This window comes from Malania oleifera, chromosome 1, assembly GCF_029873635.1.
Source record: "Malania oleifera isolate guangnan ecotype guangnan chromosome 1, ASM2987363v1, whole genome shotgun sequence".
NCBI lineage: Eukaryota > Viridiplantae > Streptophyta > Magnoliopsida > Santalales > Ximeniaceae > Malania > Malania oleifera.
In genome coordinates, this window is record NC_080417.1 from 52935660 (window position 1) to 52950777 (window position 15118).

A 15118-nucleotide genomic window follows, 5' to 3' on the forward strand; every position below is an offset into this window, starting at 1 on the left:
TTGCTTTTTTCACTTTTTTGTGTGGTTTGTACGTTATTAATTATTATTCGTTATCATCATCAATAGTAGCAGAGAGAGAAATAAGCTTGTGTTCTCTTTGAAATTTTCTTCTAAGTCAAGAAAATGAAAATTTCACTAGAATATCACAGATGAAAATAATATTTTAATCTTATTCTGCCCCTAGTTTCATAAATCAAATAGTGCAACCTGTATACCTTAACTTTAAAATACCAAATTCTTTTTTATTTATATTGTTAGCTAAAAATTATTTTATTTCTATCTAATTCTATTTTACTAACTGAACATAATCCAAAAATTAAATAACTTATGATATGTTCATTGCAAGCTTTGACCTGCTTATGATCACACAATATATTATATACTATTAATTAAATTAATGAAACAGATATAAATATATTAGGATAGTGCCCAAGAGTATGCATTTCAAGTCTTAAATATATATCTGTGAGTACACACAAAGCTAGACACTATTTTATATTATCTTTGTCTAAATCCATATAAGTTCACATTAAAGATTTGAAATCTAAACTTCCAAAGATGAGATTAACCATTTTCTAACACACTCAGAATAATAGGATAAATTTATAATGTTCCTAACACTATTGATAGACCATTTTTTCTGAGTGCAGTGGTTTGGTAACATAAAAATTATTATAAACACTTTGCTATTAATAATACTTTTTACAAAAAGAAGAATAATTATTATTTGTATATCTAGCTAAATTTGTCATAATCAATTAGTTTGTAAAATAATTAAGGCTCAATCATGAACTTAGCTCGTTTTTGCCTTAATAATTACAAGGGAATACTAGGAGCTGTACATGCACTATAATACAAAATGAACAGAAATCTAATTAGATTTATTCAGAGCTTCCAAATTAAAGCCAGATGCTCTTGCAAGCTCTGAAAACTCTTGCTCTCCACTCAAAGCCTGCAATAAAAACAGAAAAGAATCAAACGAACAGTTTCTACTTTTCATTCATTAGCCCTGGAAAAATTCTGTCTCTCTCTCTCTCTCTAACCACCCTAACAATTTTGGAAGAATTTTTTACTGCTGTGTTGAATTACTATATTTGGAGTGGGGTCCACTGGCAGACTAGTCTGTAAATATGGTAAAGTATTTTGAGCCCAATGTAATGCCAATATATTATTATATAAGGTAAAGGGTGGATTTTTAGGTCTTGGATTTGGATTTGTGTGGATTTGAATAAAACTCAACACAATTTTATTCAAGAAATCCATGCTCCCAAACGACAGGTAAGAGTATTTTAGGATTTTCAGTAGTATGGTACTATGGTTAAGGGTTGAAACTCTAAAGCAGATTATTTATAATATAATAGGGATTTTCAAAAGGGCTCCAAGTAAGTAAGCACACAATTGAACCACGTAATTTATAATATAATAGACTTTCTTTCCATTTTCTGTGCATATGCATAATCTGTCGTACTTCCAACACAACCAATTTAGAACAAATGTTGCAGGAACAAAAGTAGGTTTGAATAATTCTAACCACAATAGAAAAATAAGAAGGAATGAATCACAATGGAAGAGCTTCCGCACCTGACCATTAATCACCCAAGTTGGAAAACCCTCAATTCTGGCATCTGCACATGCCTTGGCTATTTTAACACCTTTCGTATATCCATCTGGGAAGCATTCTACATAGTCTAGCAGCTTTGCTGCCTCGCGTCCAAACATCTGCATTGATGGCACAAAAACACCGAGCAACTTTGGCCAGTGAGATATTTTAGGAATGGAACATTGTGAATAGTGAATACTAATGAGCAAGAAAATACAGGTAGTTGTTTGATGATTTAACCTAAGCACATGGCCAGTGAGATATTTTAGGAAGGGAAAAAATAAACATATATGAATACTGATGAGCAAGAGAACTGAGGTAGTTATTTGATGATTTAACCTAAGCACATGGCCAGCGAGATATTTTAGGAATGGAAAACTAAACACATGTGAATACTAATGAGCAAGAGCACAGGTAGTTGTTTGGTGGAGGTAAGGGTCCAACCAGCCACCCCAGGTTCCCAGTAATACCTGAAAAAAATAAAGAAAAGAAAAAGGAGAAAATGAAGGTAGTTATTTGCTTATTCCATACCTATTATCACTGGTATGTTTTCCTTGTCAATGGGACTGCCAAAAAAATTTCATATGAACTCAAAACTTCAAATGCATTCTGCAACACAATATTTTCTGAATGGACAAACAAAAACCAACCAAATGCCAACAGTATCATCCTGTTTGGTTTTGTCCCAAACATGTTGTAGCTAGGAATCTATTCCACATCTCAGCCTTTCTAACTATTTTGGTTTATATTGAAGCCCATAGGGTTCAGGCTATAAAACAAGGGTAGCCCTTCCCCCATCCCACCCCTTACCAAGGTTTCAAACTGGAACCTATAATAGGATGTCCACACTCAAGTCATTTAGATTATTCTCAATGGAGCAAAATTTCCATATAACCAAAAAAAAAAAAAAACTGTGTGCATGCACACACACACACAACAGAAACAATACAGCACTGGCTGGCAAAGTTCTCAGTTGAATTAGAAAAACCATGATTATTTTCTAATAAAAAAAAAAGCACAACACGATGTTAATAATTTTAATTTTTTGTAGGCAAAATATTTTACCAAGTGCACATACAACAGAACCTAAAATGGCACTGGGGGATTGACTTTTCAGCTGAATCTGCAAACCAAAATTATTATTATTATTTTTAGAAAAGAAAATGAGTAGAAAAAAAGGAAGAAAGGGATTGAATGATGTTAAATTTTATTTTTATTTTTTTGGAAAGCAATATATACCGTAGCAAGTTAAATTCGAGATCACCAGTCAGCCACCTTATCAGCTGTAGGTATATGTGCTTAATGTCCTCATCAATGATAACAAACAAGCCTGATAGTCTTAACTGAGCTTTTGGCTGCCTTTATGATTGTAATCATGATGAATCAATGTCTTACTTTATGACAGGCCGGTGTTAAATATCTATTAATTGATGCCAAATTCCTGAGGAGCCTTGGTGGCAAAAGAGGGTCCAGCCATGAACCTCTTGCTAAGACCATTGCTTGGTGGAGAAACTGACCCAATGGATTATGTAGCTTAACTTCACACAACCAAGAATCTGCTGAAACCAGAAAATTTTAAACAGGAAATTTTTTTAAATGTGAGGGCTTTTGCTCTCTTTTCCATTAAGGTCTCTTAACCTTGGATTTAATCACAAGGAATTGTTTACAAAAGAAACTGATGGTTATAGGTAATGCTTAGAGATATTTAATGACCAATGGAGCAAAGGTTCCAAACAATGATGGGACGTCCATGTTGACACTGGAATATTCAAGGGAGATTTTTAGTCCAGCCAATAGTGTCCTGAGTAATTAACTTGTCAAGTGAAGGTTATCTCAATTGTACAGAAATCAGGTACAGAATCAACTTTTGTTTGGAAATATCATCAAGCAACTCTTGTCCAAAACAGTTGGTTCACGTCTGAAACGTTTCCATTTTGACCACTTGTTTCCACAAAAATAAATAAATAATCTATCATCAAATGTGTTTTTTACAAAAAGAAAAAACACTAATTTCTTTTTCTAAAAAAAACAGCGAGACATGTAAAATTCAGAAAACAATCATTCTCGGTATTTCAAATCCCTTGTGCCCATGACATTAAATTCATTAGATGCCTGATTTTTTGTAGTAATAGAAATTTCTCAGCCCTTCTTTGTACTATCTTTCATTTTCCTCAAACAATTCCAAAAATTGCACTGTGATCTGATTAACTGATACATTAATATATAAGCATACATCCATGTTTATTGAGCATACCAAAATCTATATAGATCATTAATGATCCCCATTTGTTTATTGCCATATGGAAACACTACTCATGATTGCCAACCCATCTATTAGAATTCTTCTCAGAATTCAGGAATTTTTTTAGACCATGGAGAGAGCTACAGTGAACAGGAAAGCATCACAAACACACATATATCCTTGGGTCACAGAAAAAACTTCAATGTGGGACTCATGATTTGTACCTGTTTTTGTTCTAAACAATGTGAACACCAGAAAGCCCCATACATTTTAGCCCCTATAGAGCGCAGATGCCCCGCAAGAGAAAGTGCCAAAGGACTTGACTCTGTAGTAATATCAGTTGTAAAAGGTTGCAGTTCAACTTCAGCCAAGCTGATTAAGAATGAACACAAAAGGAAACATATATGTATCAGAACAACTGCTTCCTCTAGATCAAAGTGCATGCACGCTACTTTAGCTCATAGGCGGATTACATGAAAATGAGTGACAATCAAACAAGATAGCAGGTTTGGAATTGTTAACATGGCGGTGGGAAAAATGATGGGAAGGTGTGGGGCTTTAAATGAAGATACAAAATTGTCAAACTACAGATCAAGTATTCCTTAAAATTGAGAGGTATAAGCATCAAATGAATCTATTTCAAAAAATCAGCCACCAAATAAATCATAACCAAACCATAAATAATTTAATATTGTCGAAGGAAAATTGTAAGCATCTGACCAAGTGACTGACTGATAGCTGATCATTTATTCAGATATTCTTCAGTTTAACCATTTTTGTTTCTTTTGTATCAAGTAACCTTCCAATCAACCCAATATTTGGTTCCAATTAATGTGTTGCGTAAATTGGAAGGCCTAATCACAGCAATAGGTCTCTGCCCTATTTATAATATAGTTAATACTAACATAATGGCCATAATACACTCACTAACTCTTAGTCACTAACATAGTCAATACTAAACAAGTAATAACACTCCCCATCAAGCTGGAGCATAGATATCATACCCTCTAGGCTTGTCATAAATTTATTTAACCCAAGCCTCCCTCCCCGTTCTCTCCCCCCCCCCAACAAAAAATCCCTAAACATTTAATGATATAGTGCTCCACACAAGTTTCTCCTAGGGAAAAGAATAGTCAACTTTGATATACTTTGTCAAAACATCCCAAAGAAGGGTCCGGAATTGTGAGGGATGATAATAATAATGGTTCGATGGAGTTTCCACTAACCTATTATTTGTGTAGGTGTGGTTAATTCACCAAATTACTACCTATTGATTGGTTTCTAAACTAATCCTAAGGCCAAATAATCAATAGTCTCGGTCTCCTTTTATCAAATTTGGGATCGAAAGTACAGTCATGTGAGGGAAAGATATTAGCATTCCCTACACACCCATTCTACGAACGGTACCTAATTAATTATGAATTATCCCTAAATTGAATCAACAAGAGAGACAAATTGAGAACCATTCAATTCAATTTATGGATAATTCATAATTAATTAGGTACCATTCGTAGAAAGGGTGTGTAGGGGGTACTAATACCTTCCCCTTACATAACTCTACTCCCAATACTAACTTTGGTAAAAATAGACCGAGACTACTGATTCTAGGATTAGTCTAAAGATCAATCAACGGGTAGTAATTAGGTGAACTAATTACATCTAGACAAACAACAGGCTAGTGGTGACTCCGTCGAACCATTGTTATTATTATCATCCCTAACAATTTCGGACCCTTCTCTGGGACATTGAGACAGCATGGCGACTCCACTGGGGACCCTAGAGAGTCAAGCCATTAATTAATTATGAATTATACCAAATATGAATTTAATGGTCCTTTTGATTACTCCATGATATTTTATCTATAAATATGAAAAATTGTTGTGTTTATCTAAATATCTTTCTTCTGAATATCAGTTTGTATAAATGTTGTGAATTGATGGATAAGTATATACAAGGTTGATGATATGATGGAATGGGGGTTTGGGCTTTCAACCTTGCGTAAGCACACGCACTTTGACAAGCCTTATACTTGGGCTTTACCCTCTTAGGAATAGATAGGGGGTGTTGTAGCGTTAACTTTTATGAGGCATAAGTCTTCAAGAGCGTATGAATCACTCCGCTTAGTTTGTACTTTGTCCAAACCCATTGGGTAAGGATAAGGGACATTCTAAGGACCTATTATGGATAGAAATAGAGCTTGAACCACACGTACTTGACTCTAATTTCCTATGCAAGGATAGAGCCTCGAAAAACCCATAGTCAATGAATCCACTTGGGTTGGGACAGGAGCTTCATCCTTCTTTGCAGACTTGGTCTTTTGTTATTTTGAGTTCCCTTTTGTGGTACATTTAATATTGTCAACTACATTCTATTGCATTCATTTTAGGCATACGCACAACTTTTCCAAAATTATGGATTAACCCTAAACTACTCCATAAATGACTCAATAGTAGTGTACAAAGAAGAAGAAACAGAAGTATGGCGGTATTCAGAAGGCCAACAAAGTCATTAAGGAGACAATTTGATTAAAGGAATTGATGTGACGTCGCCAACTCGGATTGAAGATGATCCTTGATCAAATTTTCAAAAGGAGTTAAGGGGCAATCTGGTTAGGTTGGTGCGCTAATCAGGTTAATCCTTGGGTCATGGATTTCTCTAGAAGTGGAGAAGAATTGAAATAGTATTTCTTATTATTATAAAATAAGGTACAATCTGAATGTCTCATAGACTACAAGGACAATCTAAAAGGAAAAAATAATAAAGGAAAGAATAGAAAAAAAGGAAGGAATGGCAATTGCTAAAAAATCTCCAAGAATATCTCCTAAGAATATATCCTAGACTATCTCCTAAGATTATTTACATAATTAAAAAATCTCTCCTATAATCAAGGAGAGTTGACTAGATAAATTTTGAAACTTTACAACACTCCCCCTCAAGCTGGTTTGAAGATGTCTTTTATAGTCAGTTTGCCGATAAAATTTACAAATTGCTTCTTTGGTAGTCCTTTTGTAAGTATATCTACTACCTGTTCAGTAGTAGAGATATAGGGTAAACAAATCAGTCCACTATCTAGCTTCTCCTCTATAAAATGCTTGTCGACCTCAACATGTTTTGTTCTATCATGAAGCACTGGATTGTGAGCAATGACTATGGCAGATTTGTTATCGCAATACAGTCTTATAGGTAACGGATTAGTGACTTTCAATTCTTTCAATAATTTTTTAATTCACAACACTTCACAAACTCCACAAGCAACTGCTCTAAATTCTGCCTTTGCACTACTCCTAGCTACCACATTTTTTTTTTACTTCGCCATGTAACCAAATGTCCACCAACAAAGGCACAATAACCAGAAGTTGATCTTCGATAGGTTATACTCCTAGCCCAATCTGCATCAATGTATAACTCAACTTGTAGGTGTCTATGGTCTTCAAACAATAGACCTTTCTATGAAGTACCCTTTAAATATCTCAAGATTCTATAAATTGCATCAAAGTGGTCAGGCCCTAGTGAGTGCATGAATTGGCTTACCATACTGACAGCAAAGGCTATGTCAGGACGTGTATGTGATAGATAAAGTAGCCTTCCAACCAATCTTTGGTACTAGTCTCTATTGGTTACCTCTTCAACCTTGGTAGGTTGCAGTTTAAGATTAGGCTCTATAGGTGTCTCAGCTGCTTTACACCCTAGTAAACCTGTTTCTCCAAGCAAGTCAAACACGTATTTTCTTTGTGAAACAAAAATACCTTTTCTTGACCTTGCAAATTCCATACCGAAAAAATACTTCAAGTCACCCAAGTCTTTAATCTCAAATTCATTAGCAAGCATCTATTTTAATTTCTCAAGTTCCTTGTTATCATTACTATTAGGATAGGTATTATCCCAAGAGTGGGGGTGAATTGGGTATTTAAAAATTTAAAGACTATTTAGCTGATTCCCAATCAATATCAATAACAAATTTAAAGCATGTACAACAATCACAACAGTAGAAATATAAATATAAATATAAACATGCACGTGCGGAAATTTAAAGAGAGTAGGGATAGAGAGAATGACACCGTGATTTACAAGGTTCTGCTATACCCGCCTACGTTCTTACCTCAAGACAACCACTTGAAGATTTCCACTATCTTGCTCCTTTAAACCAGGGCAGAGCTACCACTACAATCCCTCCTTATAGGCGGAGACACCCCTCCAAGCGATATACCCTCGCTCGGTATGGTTCAAACCCGTAATCCCTCCTTATAGGCAGAGATACCTCTCCAAGTGATATACCCTCACATGGCATGATTCAAAACCCGAACCGCAAAGAAAAGAATGAAAATACGGTTTGTGTACAATGGATGCTCCTTCAAGACTGATAAGTACAAATACAAATCTTTCTAAAGCACTCTCAAATGATTTGAAGATGAAGCTCAATTGAGTATGGAAATGATTTTCTCAAAATGGACTTTTGAAATATCAAAAGTAAAAGAGCTTTGATGTGATAAATGTGAATATAAAAGATGCTCAAAACTTTAAGAGTATTTCAAAATGTTTTCTCCAAATGTGTTTTCAAAAACAAGGGTAGGAGAACTTTGAGAATGATGTGAAAATGAGTTTCAATAATGCTAAAGAATCAAATGATATTCAAGATAGATGAAGAATTTGAGTATAAAATAAGCTTAAGGATTCAAGAGTATTTCAATATAGATCAAGAAGCATTCTCCAAGTGTTTAAGCTTGGTATATATAGGAAAATTTCAAATATGGCCATTATATGACCATTGGGGCTTTAAAATAATATTATATTTCAAAATTATAACCATTTTCTGGGCATTCTTGGACTTGCTTGAGACATCCGGTCGACAGAACTGAGGTTTGGTTGACTAAACCCAAGGCGATTTCCCACATTCGTGAGATTCGGTCAACTCATCAATGATCCAGTCGACGGGATCATAAAATGATGAACTTCGGTCAACTGGACTTAACATTGGGTTGACTAAATCTGGGTTTTCTGCGAACACCCTTCAGTATTTCGACCATAACTTTTTCTAGAAAACTCAAAATGAGACGTTGTTGGTATCAAAAGAAAGCTAAGAGAAAATCCACAACTTTCATGTTGAACATATTTTAAGATGAGAACTAATTGATTGTGAAAATCGCTCATCAATGCGACGGAAAAAACATGAAGGGAATTTTCTGCTGCAGACATCTTTCAATATTTTGCGCATTACTTTTTCTAAAAAAGTCCAAATGGGACGTTCTTAGTATCAAAAGAAAGCTAAGAGAGAATCCCACAACTTTCATGTTGAATATATTTTAAGATGAGAACTAATCGATCGAGAAAATTGCTTATCAATGCGACAGCAGAAACATGAAAAGGATTTTGAAAAACCTATTTTGAAGTTTTTCATTCCAAAAATGATTTGCACATTTATAAAATGATTTTCCATGAAATATAGAATGCCAAGGGTCCAACTAAGGTCACCTATGAGAGCTTCACGGCAAATCAAAGACTCATGCATGTACATGCTGTGATTTGTCATTATAAAAATGGGATAGGACTCAAAAAGTCAACAATTACCTATCAAAATAATATCGTCAACATAGAAAATTAGAATAGCAACCTTCCCTTCACTTGAGTGCTTATAGAACATGGTGTTACAGCTTGACCTTGGCTGTAACCATGACCTTTTACAGCCTTCCCAAAGCGTTCAAACCAAGCTCTCGGAGATTGCTGGAGCCCATACAATGATTTTTTCAATTTATACACCTTATCTCTGCCAAGATTACCTTCAAAACCTAATGGTAATTCCATAAACACTTCATCCTCTAGATCTCCATTTAAAAAGGCATTCTTTACATCCAACTGGTGTAAGGGCCAGTTAGAATGTACAGGTAAGGAGAGTAATACTCAGATTGAGTTTATCTTGGCCACTGGAGCAAAAGTTTCTTGACAGTCAATTTCGTATGTTTGTGTAAATCCTTTTGCAATGAGTCTTGCCTTATATCTCTCTATATTACTGTTAGCCTTGAATCTAACTGTAAACACCCACTTGCAACCTACAATTTTCTTTTCCTTTGGTAAATCAACAATTTCCCAAGTACTGTTGTTCTGTAGTGCATTCATCTCTTCTAGAACTGCTAACTTCCAATCCGGATGATCCATAGCTTCCTAAATGGTCCTTGGAACAAATAGGTGAGAAATATTGGACGTAGAGGCCTTTGATTATGAGAGTTTATGGTATGATAAATATTTGGCAATAGGGTGTGTGGTACAGGTTCTAACTCCTTTCCTAATGGCTATAGGTACATTAAGGTCAATAGATTGATCAAATGGAAGTGTAGTAGAAGGATTACCTGGGATTTCCAAATGACCAGTTTTTGGAGGTGATGATTGATTCTGCTCTAAAATTGTGGGATGATCCTTAGTGTTAGAACGATACCTGCCTCTAGTATAAACACGAAGCTCAGAAGAGGGATTATTCTATAGCAATTCTCCCCCTGTTTGTGATTCCCTTATGCTTTGTACAGGCAAATTGGGATTTCCATTTTTTTCACTATTTAAAATTTCAGTTCCTTGAATGTTTTGTAGAGGGATGTCAATGTCAAAGAAAACATTAGGCATTGGTATAGAAGTTTGCCAAAACTGATCTTCACTGCTCTCTTTCTCCCCCTAAAGATTAGTTTGGTTAAAGTAAGATTGATTTTCAACAAAAACAACATCCATACTGATGTGAATTTTTTTGTTTTTAGATTCAAACATTTATACCCTCTCTTATTGGGAGCATGTCCAAGAAACACACATTTTTCAGCCTTCGGATCAAGTTTAGATCTAAGGTGAGCTGGAAAATGAACAAAAACAGTGCATCCAAATACTTTTAGAGGCAGATAAAAAATTATCCTATTATCAGGAAAGGATTTTTTTAGGCACGCCAAAGGAGTGATACTGCATCACATGGGCAGACATTCTATTAATAAGGTAACAAGCAGTTAGAATAGAATTCCCCCCACAAATATTTTGGAATATGCATTGAAAACATTAAAGCCTGTGCAACCTCAAGTAAATGACAATTTTTTTCTTTCAACGATGTCATTTTGTTGTGGGGTGTCACGACAAGTGGATTGATGTTGAATCCCTCTTTCTTTCAAAAAATTTCTCAAAACTAGGTTGAAATATTTTGTACCATATCCGTACGAAGTATGCTTATTTTTGTGTGAAATTGATTTTTGATCATACAATAAAAATTCTTGAATAATATTTCAACTTCAGATTTTCCATTCATCAAATATACCCAAAAAATCTGAGTATGATCATCTATAAAAGTCACAAACCATTTTTTTCCCAGATAAAGTAGTAACCTTAGAGGGACCCCAAACATCACTATGAATCAAATAAAAAGGTTTTGATGCACAATAGCCATTTGAAATATAAGGAACTCGATGATTTCTTGATAAATAACACACGTCACAATGAAGAGAAGTACAATTCAAATTTTTAAATAGATTAGGCAACAAATATTTTAAATAAGAAAAACTAGAATGCCCTCATCTAAGATGCCAAAGGATTATTTGATCACGCACAGGGATTGAACTAGTACTATCACTCAAGCCCTGAGCTTGTTTATTGCTAAATAGGGTATCATCAAAATAATAAAGGCCATCGATCATCCTAGCACTACCAATCATCGCTCCCGAGTTCTGGTCCTGAAATTCACAATGAGAATCAAAGAATATGATACGACAGTTACAATCACGGGATAATCTACTAACAGAAAGAAGATTGCAACTTTAGGAAGATGAAGGGCATATTTTAATTATATTTTTCTAGAATTTCTAATTGAACTTGCTCCTACAATGGATGAAAATCTCCCATCTGCAATCCTAACCTTTTTATTACTCGGACAAGGATAATAAGATTGAAACAATTGAGATATACTCGTCATATGGTCGGATGCACCTGAATCAATAATCCATGGTGCAAAGGTTAAAGAGCTGGAATAGGCACTTGACATATTACATGTTTGGGCCAAGGAACCAATAGAAGTACCGGATATCAGATTGGATTTCAGCAGTTGAAGAAGTTGATCCATCTGCTCAGAACTTAGAACATTGGTCTGGGCTTCATTTGCTCTAGGAATCACTTGGTTGTTTCCAGGTCCAGGTTTGCTGCTCTTCCAATTTGCTGGTTTTCCATGTAGTTTCCAGCAGGTTTCTTGGGTATGGCGTGGCTTATTACAATAGTCACACCATACTCGAGATTTTTTATTGGGATATGACCGCTATAAAGAGGCATTAGCAGCAGTCAAAATAGTAGGATTAGCAGCAACCAAAGTTGAGTTCTCAATTGTTCCATCAGCTCCTTTTTTCTTTAGTATAACATTCCGACGACAATCTTCACGTCTCACTTCAAAAAATACCTCTCCAATTGGAGGCAGAGGCAGTCTCCCAAGAATCCTCCCCTTGACCTCATCAAACTCATCATTGAGTCCAGCCAAGAATTTTAAAATTCTTAAATTTTCCACCATCTTCTTGTTGTAGTTGCAATCATCAGGGCTCTTCCATTCATAAATATTGAATAGATCCAAGTCCTGCCACAGTCCCTTAAGGACATTGAAATACTTAGTCAAACTATCTTCCCCTTGTTGGGTCTTGCCAATTTTTTGCTACAATTTATAAATCTAGGAATAATTTTCCAAGGTTAGAATACATCTGACTAACATTATCCCAAAATTCTTTTGCAGTGGGATAGCACATGTAATTAGCACTAATATCTTCATCCATTGCATTCACAAGCTAAGCCATAATCATGGAATTTTCAGCATCCTATATAGCATATGATGGGTCTGCTCTGTCAGGGGCCTTGGCTTCAGTAAGGTACCCAATCTTACCTCTCCCGCAGATATACATTCAAACTGACTGAGACCATCTCAAGAAGTTGGCTTCATTGAGACGGATATTTGTGATTTGGACTAAATGGGGTTCAGTATGGGCTACCTTGGTTTCAATTCTGGTGTTGACCACAAGTTCAACTCTAACCATGTTGAAAGTTTCGGAAATTTCAGACATGATGGAGGCTGAACAGAGTAAAGACAGTGAGGCCTAGGTTTTAGAGGCTATGACTGCCGAAAGTAAAAGAAAACCAAGCTCTGATACCATCTAGAAGTGGAGAAGAATTGAAATAGTATTTCTTATTATTATAAAATAAGGTACAATCTGAATTTCTTATAGACTACAAGGACAATCTAAAAGGAAAGAGTAGGAAAAAGGAAGGAATGAAAATTGCTAACAAATCACCTAGAATATCTCCTAAGAATATATCCTAGAGTATCCCCTAAGATTATTTACATAATTACAAAAATTTCTCCTATAATCAAGGAGAGTAGATTTACATAATTATAGAAATTTCTCCTATAATCAAGGAGAGTTGACTAGATAAATTTTGAAACTTTACAACAATTTCCAACCACTTTTTCCTCAAATAGCTCCCACTCTTCAAACAGGGCCTTCGGTTGCTAGGATTTCGCCTCAGCTTCAAAAAGGAATGGAAGTTCAAGGAATAGTATGACTATAGGCAAAGGTAAAGGTGCAGGAAAGACTTCACTTAATAGAGGAAAGAGCCATCAAGAGCTGAATTGAGTGCTCACCAGATGAAGTGAAAAGAGTAGGGATAATTCTTAGGGGCCGTTAAACAGAGGAAAGAAATGTACTTGCAAGTTGAGGAAGATCTGATAGCTTTGAGAAAGAAGAGAAATGAACTCCCAAGTAGAAGCCAAGCTGAACAAGGAACTATTGAAAACCCTTGAGATTGAGAATGAGGAAAAATTCCAAGTCCTGCAGGAGCTTGAAGTCGAGTTGTAAAGTTGGGATAGTTTCAAGTCAAATATCAAGAAGTGGTGCCTTAGGTACAAAAAGCAAGACATTGGGAGGCCGAGTTTCAGACACTAGATCACTAGGCATTTGAGATGACTCTTCAAGCTCAGGGAGTCGTTAGCAGGGTGAGAGCCATGGTGAGAAAATGAAGCAGGTTGAGCATAGAATGTATCCCAAACAGTTTGATCCAAAAACAACAAAAATTATACATGATATACACCAAGAACTTGGGTCATTTTTGTTTACTGCTATAATGAAATTAATTGCAAAAAATAAAAAATAAAATAAAAACAAAAAAAACAATAAAGAAGTAAAAAATTGAAAATGAACTTCCTTTTTGTATTTTTCTCAGACTTTATGTAATGAAATATGTGGCATAGGGTTTCTCTAAGAATTTTGCCAAGTGGTTATTTCAGGTTGCATTGCAATCATAAGCATTCATGCATAGTCATACTTACATCAACATCATAAGTATTGCCATTGGGACGATGCTCACATCCCATTTGCCTACAGAATTAGTGTATTAGAGTTGCAATGCAGGGAAAACCACTGAGATAAATTGAAATTTTGGGGTTTCAACATTGAGCAGAACAAAACAATTTCCTTGCACTCATATAATACTCGACGAAGAGTCAAAATTATAGGCAAGCATTTGGAAAGCCGAATGTTGGGACTTGAGCAAAGTTATGAAGAAATCAGTCAATATGTCCGAGAGGTCAAAGATCAATGAATAAGTTGATGAAAATGTTCATTGCTATGAGCAAAGGGAAGGTTCTATAGCCACCAGAACCAGCCGCTGAGGATGATCCCTTATTTTCGCCGAGCTTTACACCGGCCAATGGACACCCTCCCTCACAACCAATGAATGTGACGGTTGGCTCGGAACCAAGCCCGCACCCAACAAACTATAAATGAAAATATGCGAGCACAACCAATCATAATTATTAATACAAAGGAAAATGGAATAACCGAAGAAATTGCTAGAGAACAAGCCCCTAGCTTTGAGGTGAATTATAAATATGGGGTATTAGAGGAACACTTACGAGTTGTAGAAGGTACAAACCTGTTTGGATCAATGGATGTTGTCTAGTGCCCAATGTGGTTTTGTCACCAAAGTGTAAAGTCTTGAATTTTGAAAACTTCAGTGGATCCAGATGTCCAATCACTTATTTGAAAATATATTGTCAAAAGATGACTACTTAATCCAATGATGACAAGCTCCTTATCCATTACTTTCAGGATAGCTTGATTGGGGGCAGCCATGAAATGGTATATATCCAGCTATAGTGTACAAGAATTCATACTTAGAAGGATTTGGCTCATGCCTTCATAGCATAGCACAGACATGTAATTGAAATGGCTCCATACAAGTAGACTTTACAAAGTACGGAGAAGAAATCGAGCGAGTCATTCAAAGAGTAT

The 15118-nt window shown here is 35.5% G+C and overlaps 1 protein-coding gene across 1 annotated transcript in view; it reads right to left on the minus strand.

The window, feature by feature from the left end:
• Positions 1-669: 669 nt before the first annotated feature.
• Positions 670-15118, minus strand: part of LOC131154261 (thiol-disulfide oxidoreductase LTO1) — a 71824-nt gene continuing 57375 nt past the window's right edge. The window contains exons 5-7 of the mRNA XM_058106928.1: positions 4067-4214; positions 1582-1719; positions 670-952 (exon numbers count right to left, since the gene is read on the minus strand). Of these exons, the coding sequence (XP_057962911.1) occupies positions 872-952; positions 1582-1719; positions 4067-4214 (367 nt within the window). The 3' untranslated portion in view covers positions 670-871. The remainder of the gene's footprint in view (positions 953-1581; positions 1720-4066; positions 4215-15118) is intronic.